This window comes from Callithrix jacchus, chromosome 10, assembly GCF_049354715.1.
Source record: "Callithrix jacchus isolate 240 chromosome 10, calJac240_pri, whole genome shotgun sequence".
In the NCBI taxonomy this organism is placed as follows: Eukaryota; Metazoa; Chordata; class Mammalia; order Primates; family Cebidae; genus Callithrix; species Callithrix jacchus.
This window is the reverse complement of record NC_133511.1, coordinates 131,223,841-131,250,167: the sequence shown is the minus strand read 5'-3', so window position 1 is coordinate 131,250,167 and position 26,327 is coordinate 131,223,841. Positions and strand designations below refer to the sequence as shown.

Sequence of the window (26,327 nt, the reverse complement as noted above, 5' to 3'; positions counted from 1 at the left end):
CCCCAAAGTGCTGGGATTACAGGCGTGAGCCACTGTGCCCAGCCTGTGCCTCTACTTTAAATGACAAAATATTTTTCTGTTTTTGAGACGGAGTCTCGCTCTGTCACCAGGCTGGAGTGGAGTGGTGCGACCTCAGCTCACCACAACCTGACTCCCCGGTTCAAGAGATTCTCCTGCCTCAGCCTCCTGAGTAGCTGAGATTACAGGCGCGCGCCACCACCCCCAGCTACGGAAAGCCCGTCCTGGTGCGGCCACGGACCTGCCTCCTGGGCGCCTCTGCCTACAGCCAGGACTTTCAACCACTTGGGCCTTTTGCAGTAGTACGCCCTTTGCAAAACCTTTTTTTTAAAAAAATAATTTTTTAGCAAGGAGCATGTGGGTCTGAATTAGAGCAGCATGAACTCATGTTCTCTTCACACACAGATAGAGAAACGGGGCAGAGACGTCCTCATACACAGGTGATGCTCTTGTCCCTGCCCTGCAGCTGAGCGCCTCCAAGCGACACATCCCGGCAGCACCGGGCCCACCCAGCACCAGCCTTGGAGCGCTCACTCTCTAAGACTCTCCGGTAAAAGGGCCCGGGCTTCCGTGGAGAAGCGGCTGATTCCCGGGCCGGGGCAGGGAACACAGGAGGAGCCTGGAGTGCCCTGCAGTGCCAGGAAGCCACGACTTGCCCCAAATGAAAAGCCTGTTGACAGGGGCGCATCAGGGGACACAGCAGCCAACTGCAGGAGCTCCCCAGGGCCGAGGACGGACAGTGTGAGTCACAAAACAAAGCAGGGCTGTGTTCTAGCTCAGAGTTTAAAACCTACATAAAATGAGCCCATCCTGATCCAAACAAATGATCAAATAATAAACAGAAGTCCCCACTATTCTGGATCCTCCCCTGTCTAGGAGGACCCCCGGCCATGAACGTGCTCCCTGACTACATGTGGAGGAGAGGCAGCAGCCCTGGTGGGAAGGTCAGAGCCATCTGCAATGTCACTTGGTTGTCAGGGACGCCCACAGTGTGGTGAGACAGGCGCCCCCCCGCCCCTGCAAACCTGCCATCCACCCCTACAAGAAAGCACCAGACAGCCTAGATTGAGGCACCTGGACAAACTGTCTGGCCAAGCCCACCTGAGAACCAGAGGGCATGGAAACGAGGAAAGACCAAGAGACCGTCACAGACTGAGGGTGCTGGGCAGATGGCGCGGAAGCCATGGGCAGCGGGGACGGGCCTGGAGCAGAAGCAGGATGTTGCTAGTGAGAGTTAAAGTCTGGAGTTCACGGTGGCTTCTCAGCTATGGCCAAGTGCCTTGTGGACTCAGAAGCTACAGAGGGGAGGTAGCAGAGCAGCAGAAGGGGCCCTCAGTGCTCACTTTGCAACTTTTCTGTAAATTGAAATTATCCCGAAATACATTTATTTAATCCCAGCACTTTGGTGGGAGGCCAAGGTGGGCAGATCATCTGAGTTTGGAAGTTCGAGACCAGCCTGACCAACATGGAGAAACCCCATCTCTACTAAAAATACAAAAATTAGCTGGGCATTGTAGCACAGGCCTGTAATCCCAGCTACTAGGGAGGCTGAGGCAGGAGAATCGCTTGAACCCGGGAGGCGGAGGTTGTGGTGAGCCAAGATCACGCACTGCACTGCGGCCTAGGCAATAAGAGCAAAACTCCGTCTCAAAAAGAAAAAATCATTACCACAGAAGGAGTGCTGCAGAAGGTTAGGACAAGACACCGCGCATCTCTGCCGCCAAGGACGCCGACGAGTCCCGTTCTGCGCTGACAGGAAACTGTCAGGAGTCCCAGGGCTGCAAATGGCGCAGAGGCTCCAGGCTCATGCTGCCCGAGCAGCTAGTATTGCCACTGGCATTCAGAGTTCCCTGAGCCACAGGCGGGCAGAGGAGAGGACTGCAGCGGAGCATCCTGCAGGGAGTCCCGCCCAAGCAGCGGGGCGGCCCTCAGCAGAGCCTCCGAAGGGGTTCCCAGCCTGATGGGAACACACTGAGCAACACGATAGCTGGTGTGCTTTGGTCCAGGTGGAAAACAAGCCTATGAATCACAAGCTGGCTTCATTATGATTGATTTTTAAATCAGACGAATTACAGATAACAAAGCCACTCCTTCAGAAACGGCCAACCACGAGTAAGACCATAAGATCACATAAAATGCGTATTAATTTTTTTACTATCAAAGAATACATTAGTAATGTATTCATTATTATTTCTGTAAATAAGATGGAGTCTAACTTGAAAACCTAGATACCAGCCAGGTGTGGTGGCTCGCACTGTAATCCCGGCACTTTGGGAGGCTGAGGCGGGAGGGCCACTTGAGCCCAGGAGTTTAAGGCCAGCCTGGGCGACGTGGCAAGACCCTATCTCTACAAAAAAACATAAATATTAGCTGGGCACGGGGGCATGCGCCTCTCAGCTACTAGAGACGCTGAGATGGGAGGACTGCTTGAGCCTGGGGCATGGAGGTTGCAGTGAGCCGAGACCGCACCACTGCACTCCAGCCTGGGTGACAGAGGGAGACCATATCTTAATTAAACAAAGAAAAAGGAAACCTAGTCATACCCAGGATGGAGCCGAGGCTGTGGCTGCAGGTGGCCTGTGCCCAGGAAAACGTCATCTTTGAGAAGGAATTGCCCCTTTGCCTCTGATATCTGAATTCCACAATTTTACAACAGCCAAGCGACACCTTAGACTACTCCACATCAACCCCACGTGGGGCTTTGTTTTCTGGCCTTGGAAATGCCCAAAGCACCTGCCTGGCCTTGCTCTTCATCAGGAGCACCCAAGAAGCCCAGCTGGCCCCGCTACCCCCTCAGGAACCCCCAAAGCACCCTCCTGGCTCCGCTCCCTCCGAACCTGTACCTGGTCCCACTCCATGCCAGCAGCAGGTCCTCCAGCTGTGAGACCAAGGTGGGCCCAAGAGCCTGAGCCTGTGTCTGTTGAGAGCACACGGGTTGTGTGCTTGTGGGACACTCACACCTGACCACGCTGCAGACATAAACAGTGCCCACACTGCTGCGTGGCCACAGGAGCAGAGAGAAGTGTCCAGAAACCACCGGTCAACAGACTCGACTGTGCCGCACATGCCCTCCCAGCAGCGAGGGCCACACGGGGGCCCGCCCACACCAGCGTCCCGCCCAGGCTCTGAGCACGGGGCTCTTGAAGGCACGCCATGACTGAACCAGGCCAGCAATGACTGACTGGCCACTTTGCTGACAGTGACCAATATGAGCTTTCCACCGGCCAATAACCCCAGGTCTCCCTGGGTCTGCGCTGGCGCGGATGGTCATTTTCAGTCATGGGTCCACTTCCTGTGTGCTGAGATCCCGCAGCTCTGGCATTGCAGCCACCCCTGCCTGGGCATGCCTTGTGGCAGCTGGCAGGTATGCACAGCACAGCAGGGAGGATCACACATCTCACAGGGAGTGCTTGCTTTTTATTTTTTCAGACGGAGTCTTGCTCTGTCGCCCAAGCTGGGGTGCAGTGGCGTGATCTTGGCTCACTGCAACATCCACCTCCTGGGTTTAGGTCATTCTTCTGCCTCAGCTTCCCAAGGAGCTAGGATTACAGGTGCTCACCACCATGCCCAGCTAATTTTTGTGTTTTTAGTAGAGATGGTGTTCCACCATGTTGGCCAGGATGGTGGAACTCTCAATCTCTTGATCTCATAATCCACCCACCTCAGCCTCCCAAAGTGCTGGGATTACAGGCGTGAGCCACTGCGCCCGGCCAGGAAGTGCTTTATGACTTACTCTCAAAGCATGTGAGCACTGACAGGGCCTCGATGGAGCCAAGTCCACGTCAGCATCACCCCCGAGTCGACTGTGGGCGAGTCCACGTCCCCATCACCCCCGAGCCGACTGTGGCCACAGGCCCTCTACGCACAGGGCCCTCTGCCTGACTCAGGGGCTGGGTGAGTGGCAGGCACTCTGGCCTGGGGTGAGAAGCCTGAGTGCCCTTCCAGATCCACACCTGGGTCTAGTCCAGAGGCTCCTTTCCTGGCACACAGTGAGTTCAGGTGAAGCAGCCACCTGATTCCACAGGCCTGGCCTCCTCTGGAGAGGCAGACGGGGAGAGGGGAGACTGAGTAGGAAGCAGCGGTGGACAGGGCTTCAGGAGAAGCTGCTGGAGCCGGAAGCTGTGAACCAGAAGTGGGAGAGCCCAGGGTCCCCCTGCATGGAGGTTGAAATACAACCCCCAACTCAGGGCATGCAGGGCCAGCGGGGGCTGCTGCTGCGCCCTTGGGGTCTGTCCCAGGACCATGGGGCAGAGGGTTCCCTATAACTGTATCTCGAGTGTGCAGCAGCTCAGCTAAAAGAGCAAATCAGACTGGATTATTCTCCCTGGAGGAGCAACTGAAATAAGAGAAAACTCTCAAAAAATCAAGCAGGTTTATCTGAAAGCTGAGCTGCACGCGTAAGGAGATCAAAGGATTAGTCTAATAGCATCTTTCTGAGCTGGGACAGAGTTTGCTGTGTCTGTGAAAAGACCACGAAACAGTTCTCTGAGGAAGCATTGGGCAAAACCAAACCTACAACCCGCCCCCGCTCCCGTTCCTGAAATCCCAAACACCTCTTCCCATTGGTCAGGCAGGCTCTGGTTGAGGTGAGTGCAGAGCCACCTCCGTGCCTTCCCAGCCTGCCCCGCCAGTGTCACCTACCCCCTCATGGGCACTGGCCACCCCTCCTGTCCCCTCACACTTCCTGGCTCCCTCGGGAGACTCGATGGCCGTGACTGCTGGGGGTGCTAGGAAGAGCTCCTGGGAATGTGGGGATGGTAGGCTGCTCCCGAGTATCCTGAAGACACCAGCAACCCTCGCTCACTCGGCCACGGCAGGGCATCGGCCCGGCTTTGGAATCTGACTTCTAGTGCAGAACAGGTGACTCACCTGTCTCCGGTCCGGCCAGGCCCATCTGGCTATGTGAACGTTAGGCTGACACCAGAGAACAAGGCAGGAAAAAACCCTCACTTAAAAACCCCCATACCCGAGCTTCAAGGAAATGTCACTGAAACACAAGCCCCTCTGGGCACTGCTTGTGGTACCCGCAGCTTCACGGTGTTGGGAGAGGCCTCCCGGGGAAGCGGCTGCTCTGGGGCCTGGCTCCAGCCCTCCAAATCCCCAGGCACGGAGGCACCGTCCAGGCACAGCACAGACCTGTTTCTGAGCTTTCTAGGAGTCGGTGACATTGTTATGACTTTACAACTTATGTATTCCTCTCCCTTTCATATATTTCTGTGCTATGCTATATCTAACACTTGAAAAGGAAGTTAGGGAGGCTGGAGAAAGCCGGAGAGAGAGGCTGGGGAACAGGGTTTGGGCTCAGGGCAGCATGGCCAACAACAAACCAGGGCCACGGCAGTGAGTCCAAGACCCTGCGGCTACTTGGCCAGCTTCTGCTCACACTGCCCTTGGCAGCCAAGGGCATCTGCTCTTCTGCCGTGTGGAATCTCTGCAGAGCTCATTATGTGCACATGAGCACAGATTTCCTGTGGTTAAAACTAGCAACCATCCCCATAATGGCTTCAGCTGGGCTTCATTTGCTTTTTTTAAAATTCCAGATCAAAGGCCGGGCGCAGTGGCTCACACCTATAATCCCAGCACTTTGGGAGGCTGAGGGGGGTAGATCACCTGAGGTCAAGAGTTCAAGACCAGCCTGGCAACATGATGAAACTCTGTCTCTACTAAAAATACAAAAAATTGGCCAGTTGTGGTGCCAAGTGCCTGTAATCCCAGCTACTCGGGAGGCTGAGGCAGAAGAACTGCTTGAACCTGCAAGGTTGAGGTTGCAATGAGCCAAAATGGCACCACTGCACTCCAGCCTGGGTGACAGAGCGAGACTCTGTGTCAAAAAAAAAAAAAAAAAAAAACCCACAAAATAAACCTTCCAGACAAAATATCAAGGCAGGCAGTCTCAGGCCTGCCATCCCACTGCTGGAAGCTCTGGAGCTCTCATGGGTACTCATGAGAGGCTTCCTCGTTCCCACACATGGACCTTTCCATTCAGACACAGCACTGTCTGCCCATCGAATCCTGACTTTCCAGCACTAATTACAAATAACAATTCAATGGCACAAAACAAGCTTGTCCAACGCCAGGCCTGTGGCCACATGCAGCCCAGGATGGCTCTGCATGAGGCCCAACACAAATTCGTAAACTTAAAACATTATGAGGCCAGGTGCAGTGGCTCACGCCCGTAATCTTAGCACCTTGGGAGGCCTAGGTGGGCAAATCACCTAAGGTCAGGAGTTCAAGACCAGCCTGGCCAACACGGCAAAACCCTGTCTCTACTAAGAAAAATACAAAAATTAGCCAGGCGCAGTGGCACGTACCTGTAATCCCAGCTACTCAGGAGGCTGAGGCAGGAGAATCCTTGAACTGAGGAGGCAGAGGCTGTGGTGAGCTGAAATCGCACCACTGCACTCCAGCCTGGGCGACAGAGCGAGACTCCATCTCAAAACCAAAAAGAATTCTGAGTTTTTTTGGTGATTTTTTTTTTAGCTCATCAGCTATCGTTAGTGTATTTTATGTGTGGCCCAAGACAATCCCTCTTCTTCCAACATGGCCCAGGGAAGCCAAAAGATTGGACATGGCTGGCAGAAAGCCTTCTTCCCGTTCTGCAGTGCGTGAGATCAGGGAATGGAGATTCATTTTCATCCTACTGATGTGGGAAGTCATTCGGTGCTTTCTACAGGGGAGGCGGAGGCAAATACGCACTGCGGCCTCTCTCCCCAGGAGTCCGCCTTCCTCACCTCACCGCGTGACTTCCGCCCCCCCGCCAGGCCCAGCCCGCACCCCAAGGCTCCCGGAGGCTGCTGGTGCTGCTGTCGCAGGCTGAAGGGACCAGCTTTCAAGGCCCCTCCTGGTGGGACTACTGATCCCTCCCTCCCCACCAGCCCTCGTAAGATGCCTGTGGGGCTGATCTCAAAGAAATCTCCAGTCGAATTTAGCGCCTCCTCTCACAAGGTCCCAGCAGCCTTGCTCCTGCCTGGGTGCTGCAGCCATGATGGCACCACAGCGGCCATGACGGCCACCACCTTTGCTGGAACGGCTGCATGCACACAGCACTGGGCACAGGCAACCAGGTCTGCAAGCACCTGCAACTGTTCACCATGTCAGCCCTCAGCAGGGGACAGCGGCGACATGAATGTCTCCACCAGCCACGTGACCATGCCACACCCTAGCGGGCACGATGCCTGCTCCCAGCCTCCCTGAGCACAGCCACTGTCCTGATGCTCTGTAAGGGGTGACGTCTTGCTTTTCACTGTTGGCCTGGGGGCCAGGCGCAGGGACTCACACCTAGAGTCCCAGCACTCAGAGAGGTTGACTGGGTGGATTTCTTCAGAGCAGGAGTTCAGGACGAGCCTGAGCCACACAGTGAGATGCTGTCTCTATAAAAACAAAACTTAGCCGGGCACAGCGGCTCATGCCTGTAATCCCAGCACTTTGGGAGGCCAAGGAGGGCAGATCACCGAGGTCAGGAGTTCAAGACCAGCCTGGCTAATACGGTGAAATCCCATGTGTACTAAAAATACAAAAATTAGCTGGGCGTGGTGATACATACCTGTAATTCCAGCTACTCAGGAGGCTGAGGCAGGAGAATCACTTGAACCCAGGAGGTGGAGGTTGTAGGGAGCTGAGATCACACCACTGCACTGCAGCCTGGGTGATGGAGTGAGACTCTTCAAGCAAAGCAAAACAAAACAAAACGAAAAGACAGCCTCTGGAGCAGTATCAGGCATTACCCTTTCCTCCTCCAGCTCCTGAGTGGTTTCTCCTGCAAAGGTCCACCTGTGGGGCTCCAGGAGGCCACACCACAGGAAGTACTGTGGTCCTGTCACTAGCACGGATTCCCTCAGCTTTAAGTTCATTTACTGAAGGTATGTCGAGAAAATGGACAAAATCAAAACTGTCTGCCACTGGCCTTACAAAACACAGCTTAAGTAAGTCCTAGACGCTGAAGTACGTATGCTACAGTTCAGCTGGAAACATTTACGTCTTTTTCTTTATACTTTGGCCTTATCAGAAATGTTTCCCTTTTTCAAATAAACTTTAGAATTTGAGGTTTTTTTCCCATAATACATAAAAGTTCACTTTTGTAGTGACGAGAAAAAAAAAAGGAAGAAAATGAAACTCAGTGTATCTAGGACACCTGGCAGGAGTGTGAAGCGGCATCCACCCCAAGTCACAGCCCTGTGAGGAGGAGGACGGGAGTCACACTCAGAGCCTCTAAGTCCTGGCTCAGCTATTCACACTGAGAGGAGGATGGGGAGTCACACTCAGAGCGTCTAAGTCCTGACTCAGCTATTCACACTGAGAGGAGGATGGGGAGTCACACTCAGAGCCTCTAAGTCCTGGCTCAGCTATTCACACTGAGAGGAGGATGGGGAGTCACACTCGGAGCCTCTAAGTCCTGGCTCAGCTATTCACATTGAGAGGAGGACAGGGAGTCACACTCGGAGCATCTAAGTCCTGGCTCAGCTATTCACACTGAGAGGAGAACGGGGAGTCACACTCGAAGCCTCTAAGTCCTGGCTCAGCTATTCACACTGAGAGGAGGACGGGGAGTCACACTCGGAGCCTCTAAGTCCTGACTCAGCTATTCACACTGAGAGGAGGACGGGGAGTCACACTCGAAGCCTCTAAGTCCTGGCTCAGCTATTCACATTGAGAGGAGGACGGGGAGTCACACTCGGAGCATCTAAGTCCTGGCTCAGCTATTCACACTGAGAGGAGAACGGGGAGTCACACTCGGAGCCTCTAAGTCCTGGCTCAGCTATTCACACTGAGAGGAGGATGGGGAGTCACACTCAAAGCCTCTAAGTCCTGGCTCAGCTATTCACACTGAGAGGAGGACGGGGAGTCACACTCGGAGCCTCTAAGTCCTGACTCAGCTATTCACACTGAGAGGAGGACGGGGAGTCACACTCGAAGCCTCTAAGTCCTGGCTCAGCTATTCACATTGAGAGGAGGACGGGGAGTCACACTCGGAGCATCTAAGTCCTGGCTCAGCTATTCACACTGAGAGGAGAACGGGGAGTCACACTCGGAGCCTCTAAGTCCTGGCTCAGCTATTCACACTGAGAGGAGGATGGGGAGTCACACTCAAAGCCTCTAAGTCCTGGCTCAGCTATTCACACTGAGAGGAGAACAGGGAGTCACACTCAGAGCCTCTAAGTCCTGGCTCAGCTATTCACACTGAGAGGAGGACGGGGAGTCACACTCAAAGCCTCTAAGTCCTGGCTCAGCTATTCACACTGAGAGGAGGACGGGGAGTCACACTCGGAGCCTCTAAGTCCTGACTCAGCTGTTCACACTGAGAGGAGGATGGGGTTTCACACTCAAAGCCTCTAAGTCCTGACTCAGCTATTCACACTGAGAGGAGGACGGGGAGTCACACTCAAAGCCTCTAAGTCCTGACTCAGCTATTCACACTGAGAGGAGAATGGGGAGTCATACTCGGAGCCTCTAAGTCCTGACTCAGCTATTCACACTGAGAGGAGGACGGGGAGTCACACTCGGAGCCTCTAAGTCCTGGCTCAGCTATTCACACTGAGAGGAGGTCGGGTGTCACACTTGGAGCCTCTAAGTCCTGGCTCAGCTATTCACACTGAGAGGAGGACGGGGAGTCACACTCGAAGCCTCTAAGTCCTGACTCAGCTATTCACACTGAGAGGAGGATGGGGAGTCACACTCAAAGCCTCTAAGTCCTGGCTCAGCTATTCACACTGAGAGGAGGACGGGTGTCACACTTGGTGTGTCTCAGTCCCGGCCCTGCTCTTGAACTAATGGCTGAACGAATGACACGTCCTCTACGCAGCCTGAAAGGCACACACCACTTTTCTCACACTTGCTCACCTTTTCCGAAGCACAGGATGTTCACTCAACAGCCGCTTCCAGTGCAGGGAGGGGCAGCCCTTTCTATCCTTTTCAAAGGCTTAGCCTTCTTCCACCAAACACGATTTTAAGAATAAAGGGATTTCATGCCATGTTTCTTTCTTAGAAATATATAAAATTACAAATAAAATTCAAAGCCCAGGCTTTGAGGGCAGGACCCAGCTGACCCAGCAGTATCAGGCATCCTGGCTGCTGGATGGGTGGGGGTGGGTGGCCGCCAATGACGCAGCAGGAGACGGAGCCAGGATGGCTTCTCCCAGAGGCTGACCCAGGCCACCAGGCATGGGTGCCACACCACGGTCACAGGCTACAGTCCCACAGGCTGGAGCTGATGAAGTGGCTGGAAAATGAGGGGAGAAACCTAGAAAGGAGGGGCAGAGCAAGGACATCCCCATCAGCACAGAAACGTGCCCCATGTCCTTGTCTGAGCTGAGTGCCTGACGCAGAGTGTGGGGAGAGGCCCGGGGCCCAGCCGCCATGGACGCTGGAAAACCAAGAGTGCTGAGCAGAGACCGCAGCGGCCATTTACCAGCCAAGAGTCTGGAGCTTGAACCTTCACAGATAGAGACGTAAAAAGTGTCACGAGCTTCCCAGGAAAGTCCAGAAACGCCACACCTTGGCAGATCCAAGACTAAGGATGAGTCAGACGGAGGGAAAAGCCCGAGATCTGCCTGACCAGTACAAACACTGAGCCTCTTCAGGGTCATCAGCAGGAGTTTGGCCTGGGAGAACAAAGTCCAACACTTTTCAGGGGAAGATAACAGAAGCCAACAGAATTCAGAGTCTCCAGCACATAAACTACCATGTATTGGCCGGGAGCGGTGGCTCACGCCTGTAATCCCAGCACTTTAGGAGGCTGAGGTGGGCAGATCACGAGGTCAAGAGTTCAAGACCAGCCTAGCCAACACAGGTAAATCCTGTCTCTACTAAAAATTAGCCAGGAGTGGTGGTGGGCTCCTGTAATCCCAGCTACCTGGGAGGCTGAGGCAAGAAAATCGCTTGAACCCAGGAGGCAGAGGCTGCAGTGAGCCAAGGTCCTGCACTCCAGCCTAGGCAACAAGAGCGAAACTCTGTCTGAAAAACAAGAAAACCTCTACCATATAAACAGTATATAAACCAAAATTCTAACGGACCATCAGGAAGTACTACTGAACATGAAGAGAAAAAGTAGCCAAAAGAAATAGATCCTAAGGGCCACGTGTGGTGGCTCACCCCTGTAATTCCAGCACTTTGGGAGGCCCAGGCAAATAGATCACTTGTGGTTAGGAGTTCGAAACCAGCCTGACCAACATGGTGAAACTACGTATCTGCTAAAACTACAAAAAATTAGCTGGGCATGGTAGCATGTGCCTGTAATTCCAGCTACTCGGGAGGCTGAGGCAGAAGAATCACTTGAACCTGGGAGGCAAAGGCTGCAGTGAGCTGAGATGGCATCACTGCACTCCAGCCTGACTGACAACAGTGAGACTCCATCTCAAAAAAACAATAATAAATTAAAAATAAATAAATAAATACATAGGCTGGATGTGGTGGTCTAAAGTGTAACCCTAGCACTTTGGGAAGCTAAGGCAGGTGGATCACCTGAGGTCAGGAGTTCAAGACCAGCCTGGCCAACATGATGAACTCCCCATCTCTACTAAAAATACAAAAAATTAGGCTGGGTGAGGTAGTTTATGCCTCTAATCCCAGCACTTTCAGAGACTGAGGTGGTTGGATCACGAGATCACGAGATCAAGACCATCCTGGTCAACATGGTGAAACCCCGCCTCTACTAAAAATACAAAAAATTAGCCAGGTGTGCTGGCAGGTGCCTGTAATCCCAGCTACTCAGGAGGCTGAGGCAGGAGAATCACTTGAACCCGGGAGGCAGAGGCTGCGGTGAGCCGAGATCATGCCACTGCACTCCAGCCTCAGCAAGAGCGAGACTCCATCTCAAAAACAAAGTTAAAAATAAATAAATAAATACCTGTAATCCCAGCACTTTGGGAGGCTGAGGTGGGCAGATCACTTGAAGTCAGGAGTTCAAGACCAGCCTGGCCAACATGGTGAAACCCTGTGTCTATTAAAAATACAAAAATTAGCTGGGTGTGGCAGTGGGCACCTGTAGTCCCAGCTACTCGGGAGGCTGAGGCAGAGGTTGCAGTGAGCTAAGATCGTGCCACGGGACTCCAGCCTGGGCAACAGAGCAAGACTCCATCTCAAAAAATAAAACAAAGTAAAATAAAGCAACTACTAAAAAAACAAAAATAAAAAATAAATGATAAATAAATAAATAAAAAGTTCCATAAGAAGTAGAAGCTGGGCACCGTGGTCCACATCTGCACGCCCAGCACTTCAAGGGGCTAAGGCAGGTGGATCACCTGTACTCAGGAGTTCGAGATCAGCCTGGGCACCATAGTAAAACCCCATCTCTACCAAAAATACAAAAAATTAGCCAGGCATGGTGGTAGGTGCCTGTAGTCCCAGCTACGTGGGAGGCTGAGGCACAAGAATTGCTGGAGCCTGGGAGGTGGAGGTTGCAGTGAGCTGAGATTGCACCACTGCATTCTAGCCTCAGTGACAGAGTTAGAGTCTGTCTCTCAAAAAAAAATAAAAAGTAGAAAGAAATGAGGAAAAACATTTCTTATATAGATTTTGTGGGAAAAATATGAATTTGACTTTTGTTTACAAACCAAAGTCCATATTACCATACCCCAAAAAGCAGTTACAGAACAACACATCCCTGTCCTTTCCCGTGGCCTTCAGAGCTCCCCAGCTGTGCTGAGCAAACAGACGCCTTCCCCCTCATCTTCTCACCCTTGCACTCGGTGACACATGGTGCCTGTCTGCTGGGTCTGGATTACAAGAAAAGCTGAGAAGCCTCCACCCTCTCTCCAACTTACTCTGGCTCTGGGAATTTCTCTCTGCCATCTTCGTGTCACCCACCTGAACCTTTATGTGACCTGAAAGCCTTCAGCCTAGGTAAAGGGTTCACATGAAGCACAGACTTCACATGAAAAGAAGCCAAAGGGGCCTAGGTGAGTTTCTGCTTGTGCCGCAGTAAGAGGAAGCTGCAGAAAACAAGGGTATGGCAACCTGTGAGCCTCCCACCACACACAGGAGCTGCCTTCTGAAGAGTGTGCCGGAAGCTGGGCGGGCACTGTGACAGCAGACGGGTGGAGCATGGCATCAGGAAGGGGCTACGCATTTGCCCTGCCAGTCGCCAACAATCAAAGACTCAACAGATGATGTTCTCCAAACATAATAAAATATCAGGCATGTTTCAGTACGTGAAGACAACCTCAAGTGTGAATAATGTCTAGAAAAGGTGAGTATTCACAGGCCCATGGCACAGTGGCTCAAGCCTGTAATCTCAGCACTTTGGGAGGCTGAGGCAGGTGGATCATGAGGTCAGGAGATCGAGACGATCCTGGTCGACATGGTAAAACCCCATCTCTACCAAAAATACAAAACTTAGCTGGGTGTGGTGGCGTGCACCTGTAGTCCCAGGTACTCAGGAGGCTGAGGCCGGAGAATTGCTTGAATCCAGGAGGTGGAGGATGCAATGGGCCGAGATTGCTCCACTGCACTCTAGCCTGGGCAACACAGCGAGACTCCAAAAAAAGAAAAAAAAAACAAAGAAAAGAAAAGAAAAGGTGAGTATTCACAAATAATGGCTGATGTGCCTAAAACTGTTTCCCTTTCTGAAACAAACCAACCATATTCACAAAAACAAAAACTGTCTTAACAATCACAGCTGTCACTTTTCTATAGGAAAAGCTTCACGTGCAAACGATTCTCCACAGCTCCCTTTTCCGGAAAGGCGGGGTAGCGGCCTTGTGAGCCAAGGCGGGTCTGGCATGGCGGCGTGGGGCTCAGTACACAGCATGTGTTTCCACGTATCCCCAGGTTACCTCCTTCCGTTCGGCATCGGCGTGGATCTTGGCCTGGTTTGCGGCAGCTTCTCGGTAGGTGCTGGCATGTTTGGCTTGTTCAAACACCGTCTTTAGCTGCTGTGCGGTGTTGAGCAAGGAGTTGACCATCTCTTCTAGGTACAGCCAGCTCCGAGGCTCTGAGAGCTCCAGCCCGTTCACCATCACAGGAGGTGACGCTTTGGTGGGAGTTGGGGGTGGGACTGCCAGGGCAGGCAGGGATGTCAACACTAGAGCATTTGCAAAGCAAAATAACAAAGAAATTAATACATTTCCCATTTATGGCCTCCATTAAAAACCCTCATCACCTGGCACAATGGCTCATGACTGTAATCCCCACATTTTGGGAGGCTGAGGTGGGAGGATCACTTGAGCCCACGAGCTCAAGACCAGCCTCGGCAACATAGCAAGACCCTGTCTCTACAAAAGAAAAACAAAACCAACTAGCTGGGCATGGTGGCATTCACCTATGACCCCAGTTACTCAGGAAGCTGAGGCGAGAGGATCACTTGAGCCCAGGCAGTCAAGGCTACAGTGAGCCATGATTGTACCGACGCCCTTCAGCCTTGGTGAGCTGGTGAGACATGTCTCAGAAAGAAAAGAAAAGAGGCCGGGCGTGGTGGCTCACACCTGTAATCCCAGCATTGTGGGAGACAAGGCGGGCAGATCACTTGAGGTCGGGAGTTTGAGGCCAGCCTCATCAACATGGGGAAACCCCGTCTCTACCAAAAAAATACAAAAATTAGCCAGGCACGGAAGCATCTGTAATCCTAGCTACCTGGGAGGCTGAGGCATGATAATCACTCGAACCCAGGAGGCAGAGGTTGCCGTGAGCCGAGATCAAGCCACTGCACTCCAGCCTGGGTGACAGAGTGAGACTCCATCTCAAAAATACAGAAAACTGTCACCAAATGTTGGGAAGTAAGGTAAAAACTGACCAACAAACAACAGGTCACTGCCTGACACCCCCAACCTGCGCCAGAAGTGAGGTGTCCATGCCTTCCCACTCCACCCTCCAGCTTCACACTGTAGAAAGCATCCAAATGTGCCTGCTGGACCCGGAAATGTTCACAGAACCAGCCCTGAGGGCAATGACCTCGGAAAGAAGTGGCCCCAGGCTAAATCTTTTTTTTTTTTTTTTTGAGATAGTGTTTCCTCTGTTGCCCAGGCTGGAGTGCAGTGGCGTGATCTTGGCTCACTGCCCTCCCGGGTTCAAGCAATTCTGTTTCAGCCCCACAAAGTCAGGATTACAGGCGCCCACCAGCACACCCAGCTAATTTTTGTATATTTAGTAGAGACGGAGTTTCACCATGTTGACCAGGCTGGTCTCAAACTCCTGTCCTCAGGTGATCTGAGATTACAGGCGTGAGCCACCGTGCCTGGCCCCAGGCTAAATCTGGTAAACAGTAAAGCTGACAAAAGAATTCCTGGTTTCAGTTCTGCTCACCCAGAAAGTCTTCTTGGGTGCCTGCAGTCACACACGGGGGTTTATTAAAGATAATAGGAGTTCGGTTTCTTTTCTTTTTTTTTTTTGAGACGGAGTCTTGCTCTTGTTGCCCAGGGTGGAGTGCAATGGTGCGATCTCGGCTCACTGAAGCCTTCGCCTCCCGACCGGGTTCAAGCAATACTTTTGCCTCAGCCTCCCAAGTAGCTGGAATTACAGGCATGAGCCACCATGACCAGCTAATTGTGTATTTTTAGTAGAAACTGGGTTTCTCCATATTGGTCAGGCTGGTCTCCAATTCCCGACCTCAGGTGATCCATCCACCTCTGCCTTCCAAAATGCTGGGATTACAGGTGTGAGCAACCACCGGGCCAAGCCGGGTTTCTTATAATTGGAGAAGAAAGCTACAAAGAGGGAAAGGAAAGGAAGTAAACAAAGGCTGAGGTTCTGCACTGAAACTAGAGACACTGGGGCAAGTCATGGAACACACACAGACCTAGAGCACCTCTGTGCACATGTGCACACGAGCACGCTTCGGACTTCTGCACACCAAGCAGCCAGGAACAGAGAACCAGGAGCCTCGGGCACAGCTCGCACCAGGGGCGAGTAGTTGATGGGAATCCCCAGCCCTCCAGGAGAAAAAGCCCTGATTTGAAGCAGTTGCTGATTTCTTTGTATAAATATTTCATCAACACCCGCCCCACACTTCTTTTTTTAATCTATAGAGATGGGGGTCTCCTTATGTTGCCCAGGCTGGTCTCAAACTCCTGGCCTCGGCTTCCTAAAGTACTGGGATTACAGGGGTGAGCCTTCGCAAACAGCCCTGAGATGAGCTTTAAAGATGGAAAGAGTTTAAATAGGTGTCTCACACCTGTAATCCCAGCACTTTGGGAGGCCAAGGAGGGTGGATCACTTGAAGTCAGGAGTTCCAGACCAGTCTGGCCAAAATAGGCCAAAACCTCCGTCTCTACTAAAAATACAAAATTTAGCTGGGTGTGGTGGTGTGCGCCTGTAATCTTAGCTACTGGGGAGGCTGACGCAGGAGATTGCTTGAACCCAAGAGGTGGAAGTTGCAGTGAGCAGAGATCACACCACTGCACCTCAGCCTGGGCAACAGCACGAGACTCTGTTTCAAAAAAAATCAAAGTTAAAATGTGTTTACAGTATACCGTCATTTTAAAGATTTAGGGCACATGTGATACCAAATTTGGTTTTTCATGCTTTCACCAGATCAAATGCCCAGGCTAGCGCTGGAGAGACCAGTTCCCACCGCAGTGTCTGCCCTCACAGAGAAGACGACAGGACCTCATCAGTAAGAACTTCAGCTTCACAGGCTAATTAGCTGCTGGGGGAGTGCCTTGCTGTTGTACCAAAAGAGCTTCCACGGCACACATATGAATGGATGTGGCTGTGTCGATAAAACTTTATTTACAAACATAGGCAGTGGGCCACACTTTGCCAGTCAGTGATCTAATGCATCGACAACAGCAAACAAAAACCAAAGCAAAACGAACCCTGCTTCACTTAGAAATTCCTTCCCACAATTCTGAGGACAATAGCCTATACATGTGTGAATTCTTTCAAACCCACCTATTTTGGGATGCGACGTTGGCAATGCAGCCTCTGGAAACGGTGCAATCTGGCAGCTGTCCTGATAGCCGGGGTAGTGAGGCTCGGGGTGGCTGGCCCTGCATGGCGGCTGCACGCCGGCCTCTTGGACTGTTGGCGAGAAAAGCGACAAGGAGCCTCGGGGCGGCTGCATGCACGGCCGACTCTAAGTATCTCGCTCTGTGGCTCTGCCATTCAATACACAGAGTGGCTACCGAGCCCCTGAAATGTGGTGAGCCTCAACTGCTGACAGGACAGGACTGGTGACATATCAGGTGAAATAACGGTATTATGAAATTAGTTCCAGCTATTCCCTTAATTTTTCTCAGTGTGGCTAAGAGGATATTTTGCAGCGAGCATCTGGCTAGGAGGCATATCTGTTGTACAACCCTGGTCAAAGGCAGGGGCCAGGCCAGGTGCGGTGGCTCACGCCTGTTATCCCAGCTCTTTGGGAGGCTGAGGCGGGCGGATCATGAGGTCAGGAGTGTGAGACCAGCCTGGCCAACATGGTGAAACCCCATTTCTAGTAAAAATACAAAAATGTGCTGGGCGTGGTGGCAGGCACCTGTCATCCCAGCTACTTGAGAGGCGGAGACAGGAGAATTGCTTGAACCCGAGAGGCGGAGGTTCAGTGAGCTGAGATCGCGCCATTGCACTGCAGCCTGGGTGACAAAAGCAAGACTCTGTCTCAAAACACAAAAATAAACAGGAGCCGGCAGATGGAGAGTATTTTCAGCTTTGCCAGCTCTGGGATGTCACAAGGAACCCAATCCCACATGCTGACCCCACCCACACTGCACCACCCACCAGATGTGGCTCACATGCTGTCCCCACAACAAACGCCTGGTTCCAGGCCCCACTCGAGGTGCCCAGCAGCCTACACAGCCCAAAGTGCCATTGGTGAGGTGACGTCACAGACAGGGACGCACTGAGGATGTGAGAATTGGGTGAGGTGAGGTCACAGACAGGGACGCACTGAGGATGTGAGAATTGGGTGATGTGAGGTCACAGACAGGGACGCACTGAGGATGTGAGAATTGGGTGAGGTGACGTCACAGACAGGGACGCACTGAGGATGTGAGAATTGGGTGATGTGAGGTCACAGACAGGGACGCACTGAGGATGTGAGAATTGGGTGAGGTGACGTCACAGACAGGGACGCACTGAGGATGTGAGAATTGGGTGAGGTGACGTCACAGACAGGGACGCACTGAGGATGTGAGAATTGGGTGAGGTGACGTCACAGGGACGCACTGAGGATGTGAGAATTGGGTGATGTGAGGTCACAGACAGGGACGCACTGAGGATGTGAGAATTGGGTGAGGTGACGTCACAGACAGGGACGCACTGAGGATGTGAGAATTGGGTGAGGTGACGTCACAGACAGGGACGCACTGAGGATGTGAGAATTGGGTGAGGTGACGTCACAGACGGACGCACTGAGGATGTGAGAATTGGGTGATGTGACGTCACAGACAGGGACGCACTGAGGATGTGAGAATTGGGTGAGGTGACGTCACAGACAGGGACGCACTGAGGATGTGAGAATTGGGTGAGGTGACGTCACAGACAGGGACGCACTGAGGATGTGAGAATTGGGTGAGGTGACGTCACAGACAGGGACGCACTGAGGATGTGAGAATTGGGTGATGTGAGGTCACAGACACGGACGCACTGAGGATGTGAGAATTGGGTGAGGTGATGTCACAGACAGGGACGCACTGAGGATGTGAGAATTGGGTGAGGTGATGTCACAGACAGGGGTGCACTGAGGATGTGAGAATTGGGTGATGTGATGTCACAGACAGGGACGCACTGAGGATGTGAGAATTGGGTGAGGTGACGTCACAGACGGACGCACTGAGGATGTGAGAATTGGGTGATGTGACGTCACAGACAGGGACGCACTGAGGATGTGAGAATTGGGTGAGGTGACGTCACAGACAGGGACGCACTGAGGATGTGAGAATTGGGTGAGGTGACGTCACAGACAGGGACGCACTGAGGATGTGAGAATTGGGTGAGGTGATGTCACAGACAGGGACGCACTGAGGATGTGAGAATTGGGTGAGGTGATGTCACAGACAGGGGTGCACTGAGGATGTGAGAATTGGGTGATGTGATGTCACAGACAGGGACGCACTGAGGATGTGAGAATTGGGTGAGGTGACGTCACAGACAGGGTGCACTGAGGATGTGAGAATTGGGTGAGGTGATGTCACAGACAGGGACGCACTGAGGATGTGAGAATTGGGTGATGTGATGTCACAGACAGGGACGCACTGAGGATGTGAGAATTGGGTGAGGTGACGTCACAGACAGGGACGCACTGAGGATGTGAGAATTGGGTGAGGTGACGTCACAGACAGGGACGCACTGAGGATGTGAGAATTGGGTGAGGTGATGTCACAGACAGGGACGCACTGAGGATGTGAGAATTGGGTGAGGTGATGTCACAGACAGGGACGCACTGAGGATGTGAGAATTGGGTGAGGTGACGTCACAGGGACGCACTGAGGATGTGAGAATTGGGTGAGGTGACGTCACAGACATGGTGCACTGAGGATGTGAGAATTGGGTGAGGTGATGTCACAGACAGGGGTGCACTGAGGATGTGAGAATTGGGTGATGTGACGTCACAGACAGGGACGCACTGAGGATGTGAGAATTGGGTGAGGTGACGTCACAGACAGGGACGCACTGAGGATGTGAGAATTGGGTGAGGTGACGTCACAGACAGGGACGCACTGAGGATGTGAGAATTGGGTGAGGTGATGTCACAGACAGGGACGCACTGAGGATGTGAGAATTGGGTGAGGTGACGTCACAGTGACGCACTGAGGATGTGAGAATTGGGTGATGTGACGTCACAGACAGGGACGCACTGAGGATGTGAGAATTGGGTGATGTGACGTCACAGACAGGGACGCACTGAGGATGTGAGAATTGGGTGAGGTGACGTCACAGACAGGGTGCACTGAGGATGTCAGGAGCAGCTCACCTGTGGCTCCTGTGAAGACATCACCCTGGGCCGGACTCTCTGATATAACAGCAGTGGCCTCCACCGTGGATGCTCGGTCAAAGGTCAGTGCCCCAGAGGTCGTGATTTGTCCTGAGGGGGTCACGGTGACTGGAAAGGCAGAAGCACATTTTACGCGGCCAGGTCAGACAGTGGTGCCCAGGGCACACAGGTCCTGTGCCACCCACGGGCACCAATCCTTGTTGGGGGCTGGGCTGAGCGCGGGCAGCAGCAGCCGTACCCTCACATGCGAAGGACATGGGAGAAAGTCCAGACCTCAGAGAAGACCCCACAGAAGAAAGCCGGGATGGCAGCTCGCCACCACCAATTGTTATGTTTACATTGTGAGCCATGGAAATGTGCTGCCAGCCAGAACAAAATAAAACTTAAATGATTTTTAAATACTTGTGCTTTGAATCAAGAAAAAGTCTTTCATCCAAGCTGAAGGTAAAAAGTAGCTGCGTCGTACAGCACGGCTGCCTCTCCAGCCCAAAAGAAATCCCAGTGACAGACTGGGAGACTCTGCTGCTGTGGAAAAGTTCCCGCACCTACCACCCAGGGCCTCGGGAAGGAGCCGACAGGGTGTTTCAGAAACACCTTGCTCTATAAATGCAAAAGTCCAGACTTATATTAGCTAAGGCCATTATGAGGACATTTTCTCCTATTACTGCCTCTCCCTATTTAAACCTGGTCTGTACAAAAAATAAACACATGAGCTAGGCATGGTGGCACCTGCCTGTGGTCCCAGCTACTTGGGAGGCTGAGATGGGAGGAGTGCCTGAGCCTGGGAGGCTGAGGCTGCAGTGAGCTGGGTTCCTGACGCTGCCCTCCAGTCTGGCCACAGATAAGCCCCCAGACCTCTCTGCAGGCCTCATCCAGCGCCCTGAGAACGAGTCACCTAGGACGCACTTGTCAGGAAATGTCCCCAATCACGTGCAGGGCACTGGGCACAGCGCTCCTCGCACTGGCAAATGGCCCAGCACAGGGCCAACAGTGCCCAGGTCCCAGCGAAGCAAGCAGCACTGGGCACTGGACAGCACTTCCCACCAAGGGCCACGGTGTAAAGGAAGGAGTGGTGAGGCGCTGACAGCCCTCCCACGCCAGGTGCCTTAGAAATGAGCATCCCATAGTGGCCGTGGGAGTGGGGACGAGAGAAGGCAGTGCACTTAGGTTGCCTCAGTAAACGAGAGCTGTATGTTCTCAAACTCACAGGTGGTGGCCGCGGTGGCTGGAAGCAGCGTGATGTTCTTGGGGGAGTCCTTCTTCACAGGTGCTGTGGGCAGCTCGTTCTCCTTCTTGCGCCTTTTGTAAGGCACAAAAAGCCTGACAGGGCCACTCTGGGGGATAAAGGCAGAGTTGGACAGGGCACCACGTTCATGTGTGCAAAAGCTATGCTGCTCTGAGGGAATCTGTGGGGATCGCTCCCATGTGAGGCCCCTGGGAAATTGGCCTCGCCATACGGTGAGCTTGAGCCCAGACACAGATCCCTGGTTGGGGGAGTCGAGCTGAGGGAAAGCAGGAACCGAGAGAGGGACTATGTTATTCTAAATAATTAACAGACATTACTTTATGGATAAGAGGACTTGGGAGGCAATGTGTCCACTTTCGGCTCCTTATGGTTTATTGCTTGATTGTGTTCATTTTGGACCCTTGTTACCTTCATTGTAAAATATTAACTTAAGTATTTACACTTGGTAACTTACTTACTGTAACTTACTGGGTGTAACTGTAACATACTTCTCATAGCTTACTGGGCGTGACTGTAACTTACTTACATTGATCTATTGGGCGTAACCTACTTACTGAAAGTAACCTACTTACTGGGCGTAACCTACTTAATGGGATTAACTTACTTACTGGGCGTAACTTAGTGGGCATAACTTGCTTACTGTAACTTAAGTACGTTGATCTGGTGTAAACAACTTTGACTTCAGAAAAGTATATAAGGAAACATATTGCAAAAATAAAATTGCTGCTTGGACATAGCCTAAGCCAGCCCTCCAGAGTCCACTTTTCTATTTTCTTTCACTTCCGCACACTCTCTCCCTCAGGTTGAACGAGACATCTACGATGGTGGTCTCGGGGACTCCTGCAGGTCGGTAGTCCCCCGGCAGACGTGCCAGACCCCAACACTGCTCCTTAAATGGGGGCACCCCGGGGTGTGTGAGTCACATGGTGAGACCACAGCAAGAAGGTAATTGCCCCTACAGTTCCCACCTCTTTAGGCCCTAAATCCCCTAAAATGACAAAAAGGATACTTTTAAAAAGAACCTACTGGCTGGGCACGGTGGCTCATGCCTGTAATCCCAGCACTTGGGAGGCCGAGGTGGGTGGATCACCTGAGGTCAGGAGTTCAAGACCAGCCTAGGTAACATGGTAAAACCCCGTCTCTACTAAAAATACCGAAATTAGCCAGATATGGTGGTGCACACCTGTAGTCCCAGCTACTCAGGAGGCTGAGGCAGGAGAATCGCTTGAACCTGGGAGGCGGAGGTTGTAGTGAGCCAAGATCGCGCCAATGCACTCCAGCCTGGGCGACAGAGCGAGACTCCATCTCAAAAATAAACAAACAATTTCTATCTCTTCATTGACATTCCCCAGTTAAGGAGACATTGTCTTCAGGCCTTCCAGGAGTCTCTCGCTGTGCTTTCCCTCAGTCCTGTGAACATATTTAGGATGGCTATTGAAGTCTTTGTCTGTTAACCTCACATGGGGCCCTCTCCCAGGCACTGTCTGCTGCCGTCTTCCTGTTCCGGGTTCCTCACGTCTTAGAATCTTAAGAATCACACAATGCAGGCAAGACACGGTAGCAATAGTGGAGAGCGGTTCTCCTGCCTCTGGGCTCCCTGCTACCATGTGCTTGTTGATCATTCAAGGACGGGCTGGACGCTTTGCTGAGCCTCGTTCTCCTGTGACAGCCTCTGTTGCTGCTCCCTGGAGGGCTCCGCCCTGGGGGTGTGCAGTCACCTTCTGCGATGGGGGTTCTGGCTGTCTCTCTCCCTGATCTCTGTCAAGCTGTTGGTTTAGTGAAGTGTCAGAGTCTACTAACTGCCAGCTATCTGCTCCATTACTTCCGACAGTGCCCTGGGGCACATGCTGCTCCACTGTCTGAGCCAATGAAATTAGGGCTTCTTTACCAAAGGGTTAGAGCTTTAAGGTTTGTTTCCCAGGTGGGTTCTTAGCTGCTGCTTTCCTTGGCGACATCTCTGCTAAACTTGCTGACCTACAGCTTAGTTTCCTGCTCTAATGGCGCTGCCGGCCTCCTCTTAACTGCTTGCCACAAGAATGTCCACTGCTCCCCAGGGCACTTTCAGGCGTCAACATCCCTGTGCTGTTTCAAATCAAGTCAGCTCCTCTGGGAAGGGCTTTGGAGCTCTCTGTCCTTATGGCCTGTCTCTCTTGGGCTGGATGTCTGAGCCCCTGCTGCAGAGCTGGAGGTACGGATGGTGCCTGCATCTAGCCGGGAGCCCTGCTCCATTAGCAGGGCTCTGCGTGGGGGCAGCAGCCTCTCACCGAATGGACCCTCCACCCTGTGGGTAACCTGGCTGAGGGAAATTGGGGCCTCCCTATGCTTGGCCTGCCATGCCTGGGTAAAGCCTCTGCCCCCTGAGTGGGGCTGACTTAAGAGGTTTTCCAGTCACCCTGCCACTTGGAGCTGAAGGGGTGGAGAAATGCTGGTGGCCTGCGCCTCCCAGTGGGATCACATCCCATGATTGTGAGTTGTGAGGAGTGGGAGCCCTGTTTTCTTGGCCACAATCATATGGAGGAGTGGAGCCTCCTCCACAGGGAGCTGGCCGTCGTGCAAATCCCACAACCCTCACTGTGCTTCTCAAGACTGAGGACATGTTCTTGGATGTCTCTTCATTTGCTGTTTGCCCCTACGGCAATTTCCAGAGCCTTTCAGGGCTTATTTTTTAAATAACATTCACTAGTTATTTCTCTGGGGAGTCAGTCCATTGAGCTCATCACACAGTAATTCCAGAAGTGGAATCCAAAAGTTTTCAAGTGATCAAGTCCAGTCTAAGAAATCCTAGTTCTAACTGCAGGTAAGGAAGATTTTCCAACATGTTTTCTCCTAAAAGTGTGATCGTGTTACCTTTTCCTTTAGATCCACGCCCATTTGAAATTCGTTTTTGTATAAAGCGTGAAGCTGCGGCCATCCTTTGTCTCTGCCTGTGAACGTCCAGTCACTCCAAGGCCATACGCTGGCGTCCACCGTGACGCTCCAGTCAGACCCAGATCCGGGGGTCTCTCCCTCTGCCAGCGCCACACGGTCTTGATTAATTTCACGACCTAGTAGGCCTTGAGACCCCGCAATGAGATTTCACCCATTTTAGACTTTTATTTCAAAACTCTGTTGGCTTTTTTATTTCCTTTACCTTTCTATATAAATTTTAAAATCAGCTTGTCTGCATCTACAAAGAACTGTTGCAGTTTTGATAGTAACTGTGTTAAACCTAAGAATCCACCTGGGAAAAAGTCACATCTTTTATACTAAGTCTTCCAATCCGCAGGCACAGAATGTCTTCTGAAGTACTTGAATCTTCCCTGGCCTCTTTCTTCAGCATTTTCGAGTCTTCCACATACACATCCTGCACACGATTTCCTGGGTAAGCATCTAGGTCCTCCAGTGTTTTGGGGCCACGGAAAATGATCCACCCTGCAGGCTAAACTGCTAGATGGGACCAATGCCGTCTCCCTGCTCCTCACTCCTGCGGTGTCTCTGCGTCTCACCGACTGGCTTTTCCAAAACAACTTCAACATTACGTTCACGACATGTTTTTTCCACTAAAATCACACGAAATATCTTGAACTAGACAATTCTAGAATGTTTGGTTTTTCACCCCAAGAACACGGTAGGTCTCTCCATGTTATTTTATTTTATTTTATTTGAGATAGAGTCTCGCCAGGCTGGAGTGCAGTGGCATAGTCTTCGCTCACTGCAACCTCTGCCTCCCGGATTCCAGTGATTCTCCTGCCTCAGCCTCCTGAGAAGCTGGGATTACAGGTGCCCAAAACAACATCCAGCTACTTTGTGTATTTTTTGTAGAGACAGGGGTTCCACGATGTTGGCCAGGCTGTTCTTGGACTCCTGACCTCATGATCCGCCCGCCTCGGCCTCCCAAAGTGCTGGGATTACAGGTGTGAGCCACCACACCCAGCACTCCATGTTCTTAAATTTGTTTTTGTTTTCTCATAATTACCCAGATTAGTAATAAAATTAAAATAAGGGTATCTCATTAGTCAGCTTTTAAATTAATTTTAAGATTTTTTTTTTTTTTTTTGAGACAGAGTCTCATTCTGTCACCCAGGTTGTAGTATGTAGAGTGGTGCAATCTTGGCTCACTACAATCTCTGCCACCCAGGTTCAAGTGATTCTTCTACCTCAGCCTCCCAAGTAGCTGAGATTACAGGTGCCCACCACCACACCTGGCTAATTTTTGTATTTTTAGTACAGATGAGGTTTCACCATCTTGGCCAAGCTGGTCTTGAACTCCTGATCTCCTGACCCACCCACCTCGGCCTCCCAAAGTGCTGGGATTACAGGCAATTTTAAGATATTTTAAAATATAATTCAACATTAAGGGAGGCTGAAATGAAACTGGTATGTTCGTATGTTACAAATTAGTGTAACGTATGAACATTAGAAAGCTACACAGCAATATATAACAAAATTAACGAAAATTATTTCGGAGCCGGGCACGGTGGCTCATGCCTGAAATTCCAGCACTTGGGAGGCTGAGGTAGGCAGATCACATGAGGTCAGGAGTTCAAGAGCAGCCTGGCCAAGATGGTGAAACCCCATCTCTTCTAAAACTACAAAAATTAGCTGGGTGTGGTACTGGGCACTTGTAATCCCAGCTACTCGGGAGGCTGAGGCTGGAGAAGTGCTTGCACCCAGAGGCAGTGGTTGCAGTGAGCCGAGGTCATGCCACTGCACTCCGGCCTAGGTGACAGAGCAAGACTCCATCTCAAAAAAAAAAAATAGGCCAAGCACCGTGGCTCACACCTGTAATCCCAGCACTTTGGGAGGCTGAGGCGGGTGAATCACCTGAGGTCAGGAGTTCAAGACAGGCCTGGCAAATATGGCGAAACCCCATTTCTACTAAACGTATGAAAATTAGCCGGGCGTTGTGGCACATGCCTGTAATCCCAGCTACTTGGGAGGCTGAGGCAGGAGAATCTATTGAACCTGGGTGGCAGAGACTGTAGTGAGCCGTGATCGCAACACTATACTCCAACCTGGGTGACAGAGTGAGACTATGTCTCAAAATAAATAAATAAATAAAAATAAAATTATTTGGGGTATTTTTGAAGCAGTTAAGAATTTAGAGTAAGGAAATATGTTAAAAAGACATTAAAAGCTCTGTACATGAATAAGTTTACAGGAGCATTTCTCTGACATGTTACAAACTGCAGAATATAAAGCAGCACACACACGTTTATTGCA

At 51.8% G+C, this 26,327-nt stretch overlaps 1 protein-coding gene across 2 annotated transcripts in view; it reads right to left on the bottom strand.

Annotated features, from left to right (window-relative positions):
• Positions 1–26,327, bottom strand: part of DEAF1 (DEAF1 transcription factor) — a 43,699-nt gene that overhangs the window by 6,425 nt on the left and 10,947 nt on the right. Inside the window, exons 7-11 of one of the 2 annotated variants that reach the window (XR_013523634.1) lie at positions 21,087–21,213; positions 19,859–19,987; positions 16,840–16,968; positions 13,788–14,035; positions 7,562–7,679 (exon numbers count right to left, since the gene is read on the bottom strand). Coding sequence is in view for 1 of the 2 variants with exons in the window: in XM_002755687.7 (XP_002755733.1) it covers positions 13,788–14,035; positions 16,840–16,968; positions 19,859–19,987; positions 21,087–21,213 (633 nt within the window). In the remaining variant the exon portion in view is untranslated. The remainder of the gene's footprint in view (positions 1–7,561; positions 7,680–13,787; positions 14,036–16,839; positions 16,969–19,858; positions 19,988–21,086; positions 21,214–26,327) is intronic. The other variant, XM_002755687.7, reaches the window with a different exon arrangement.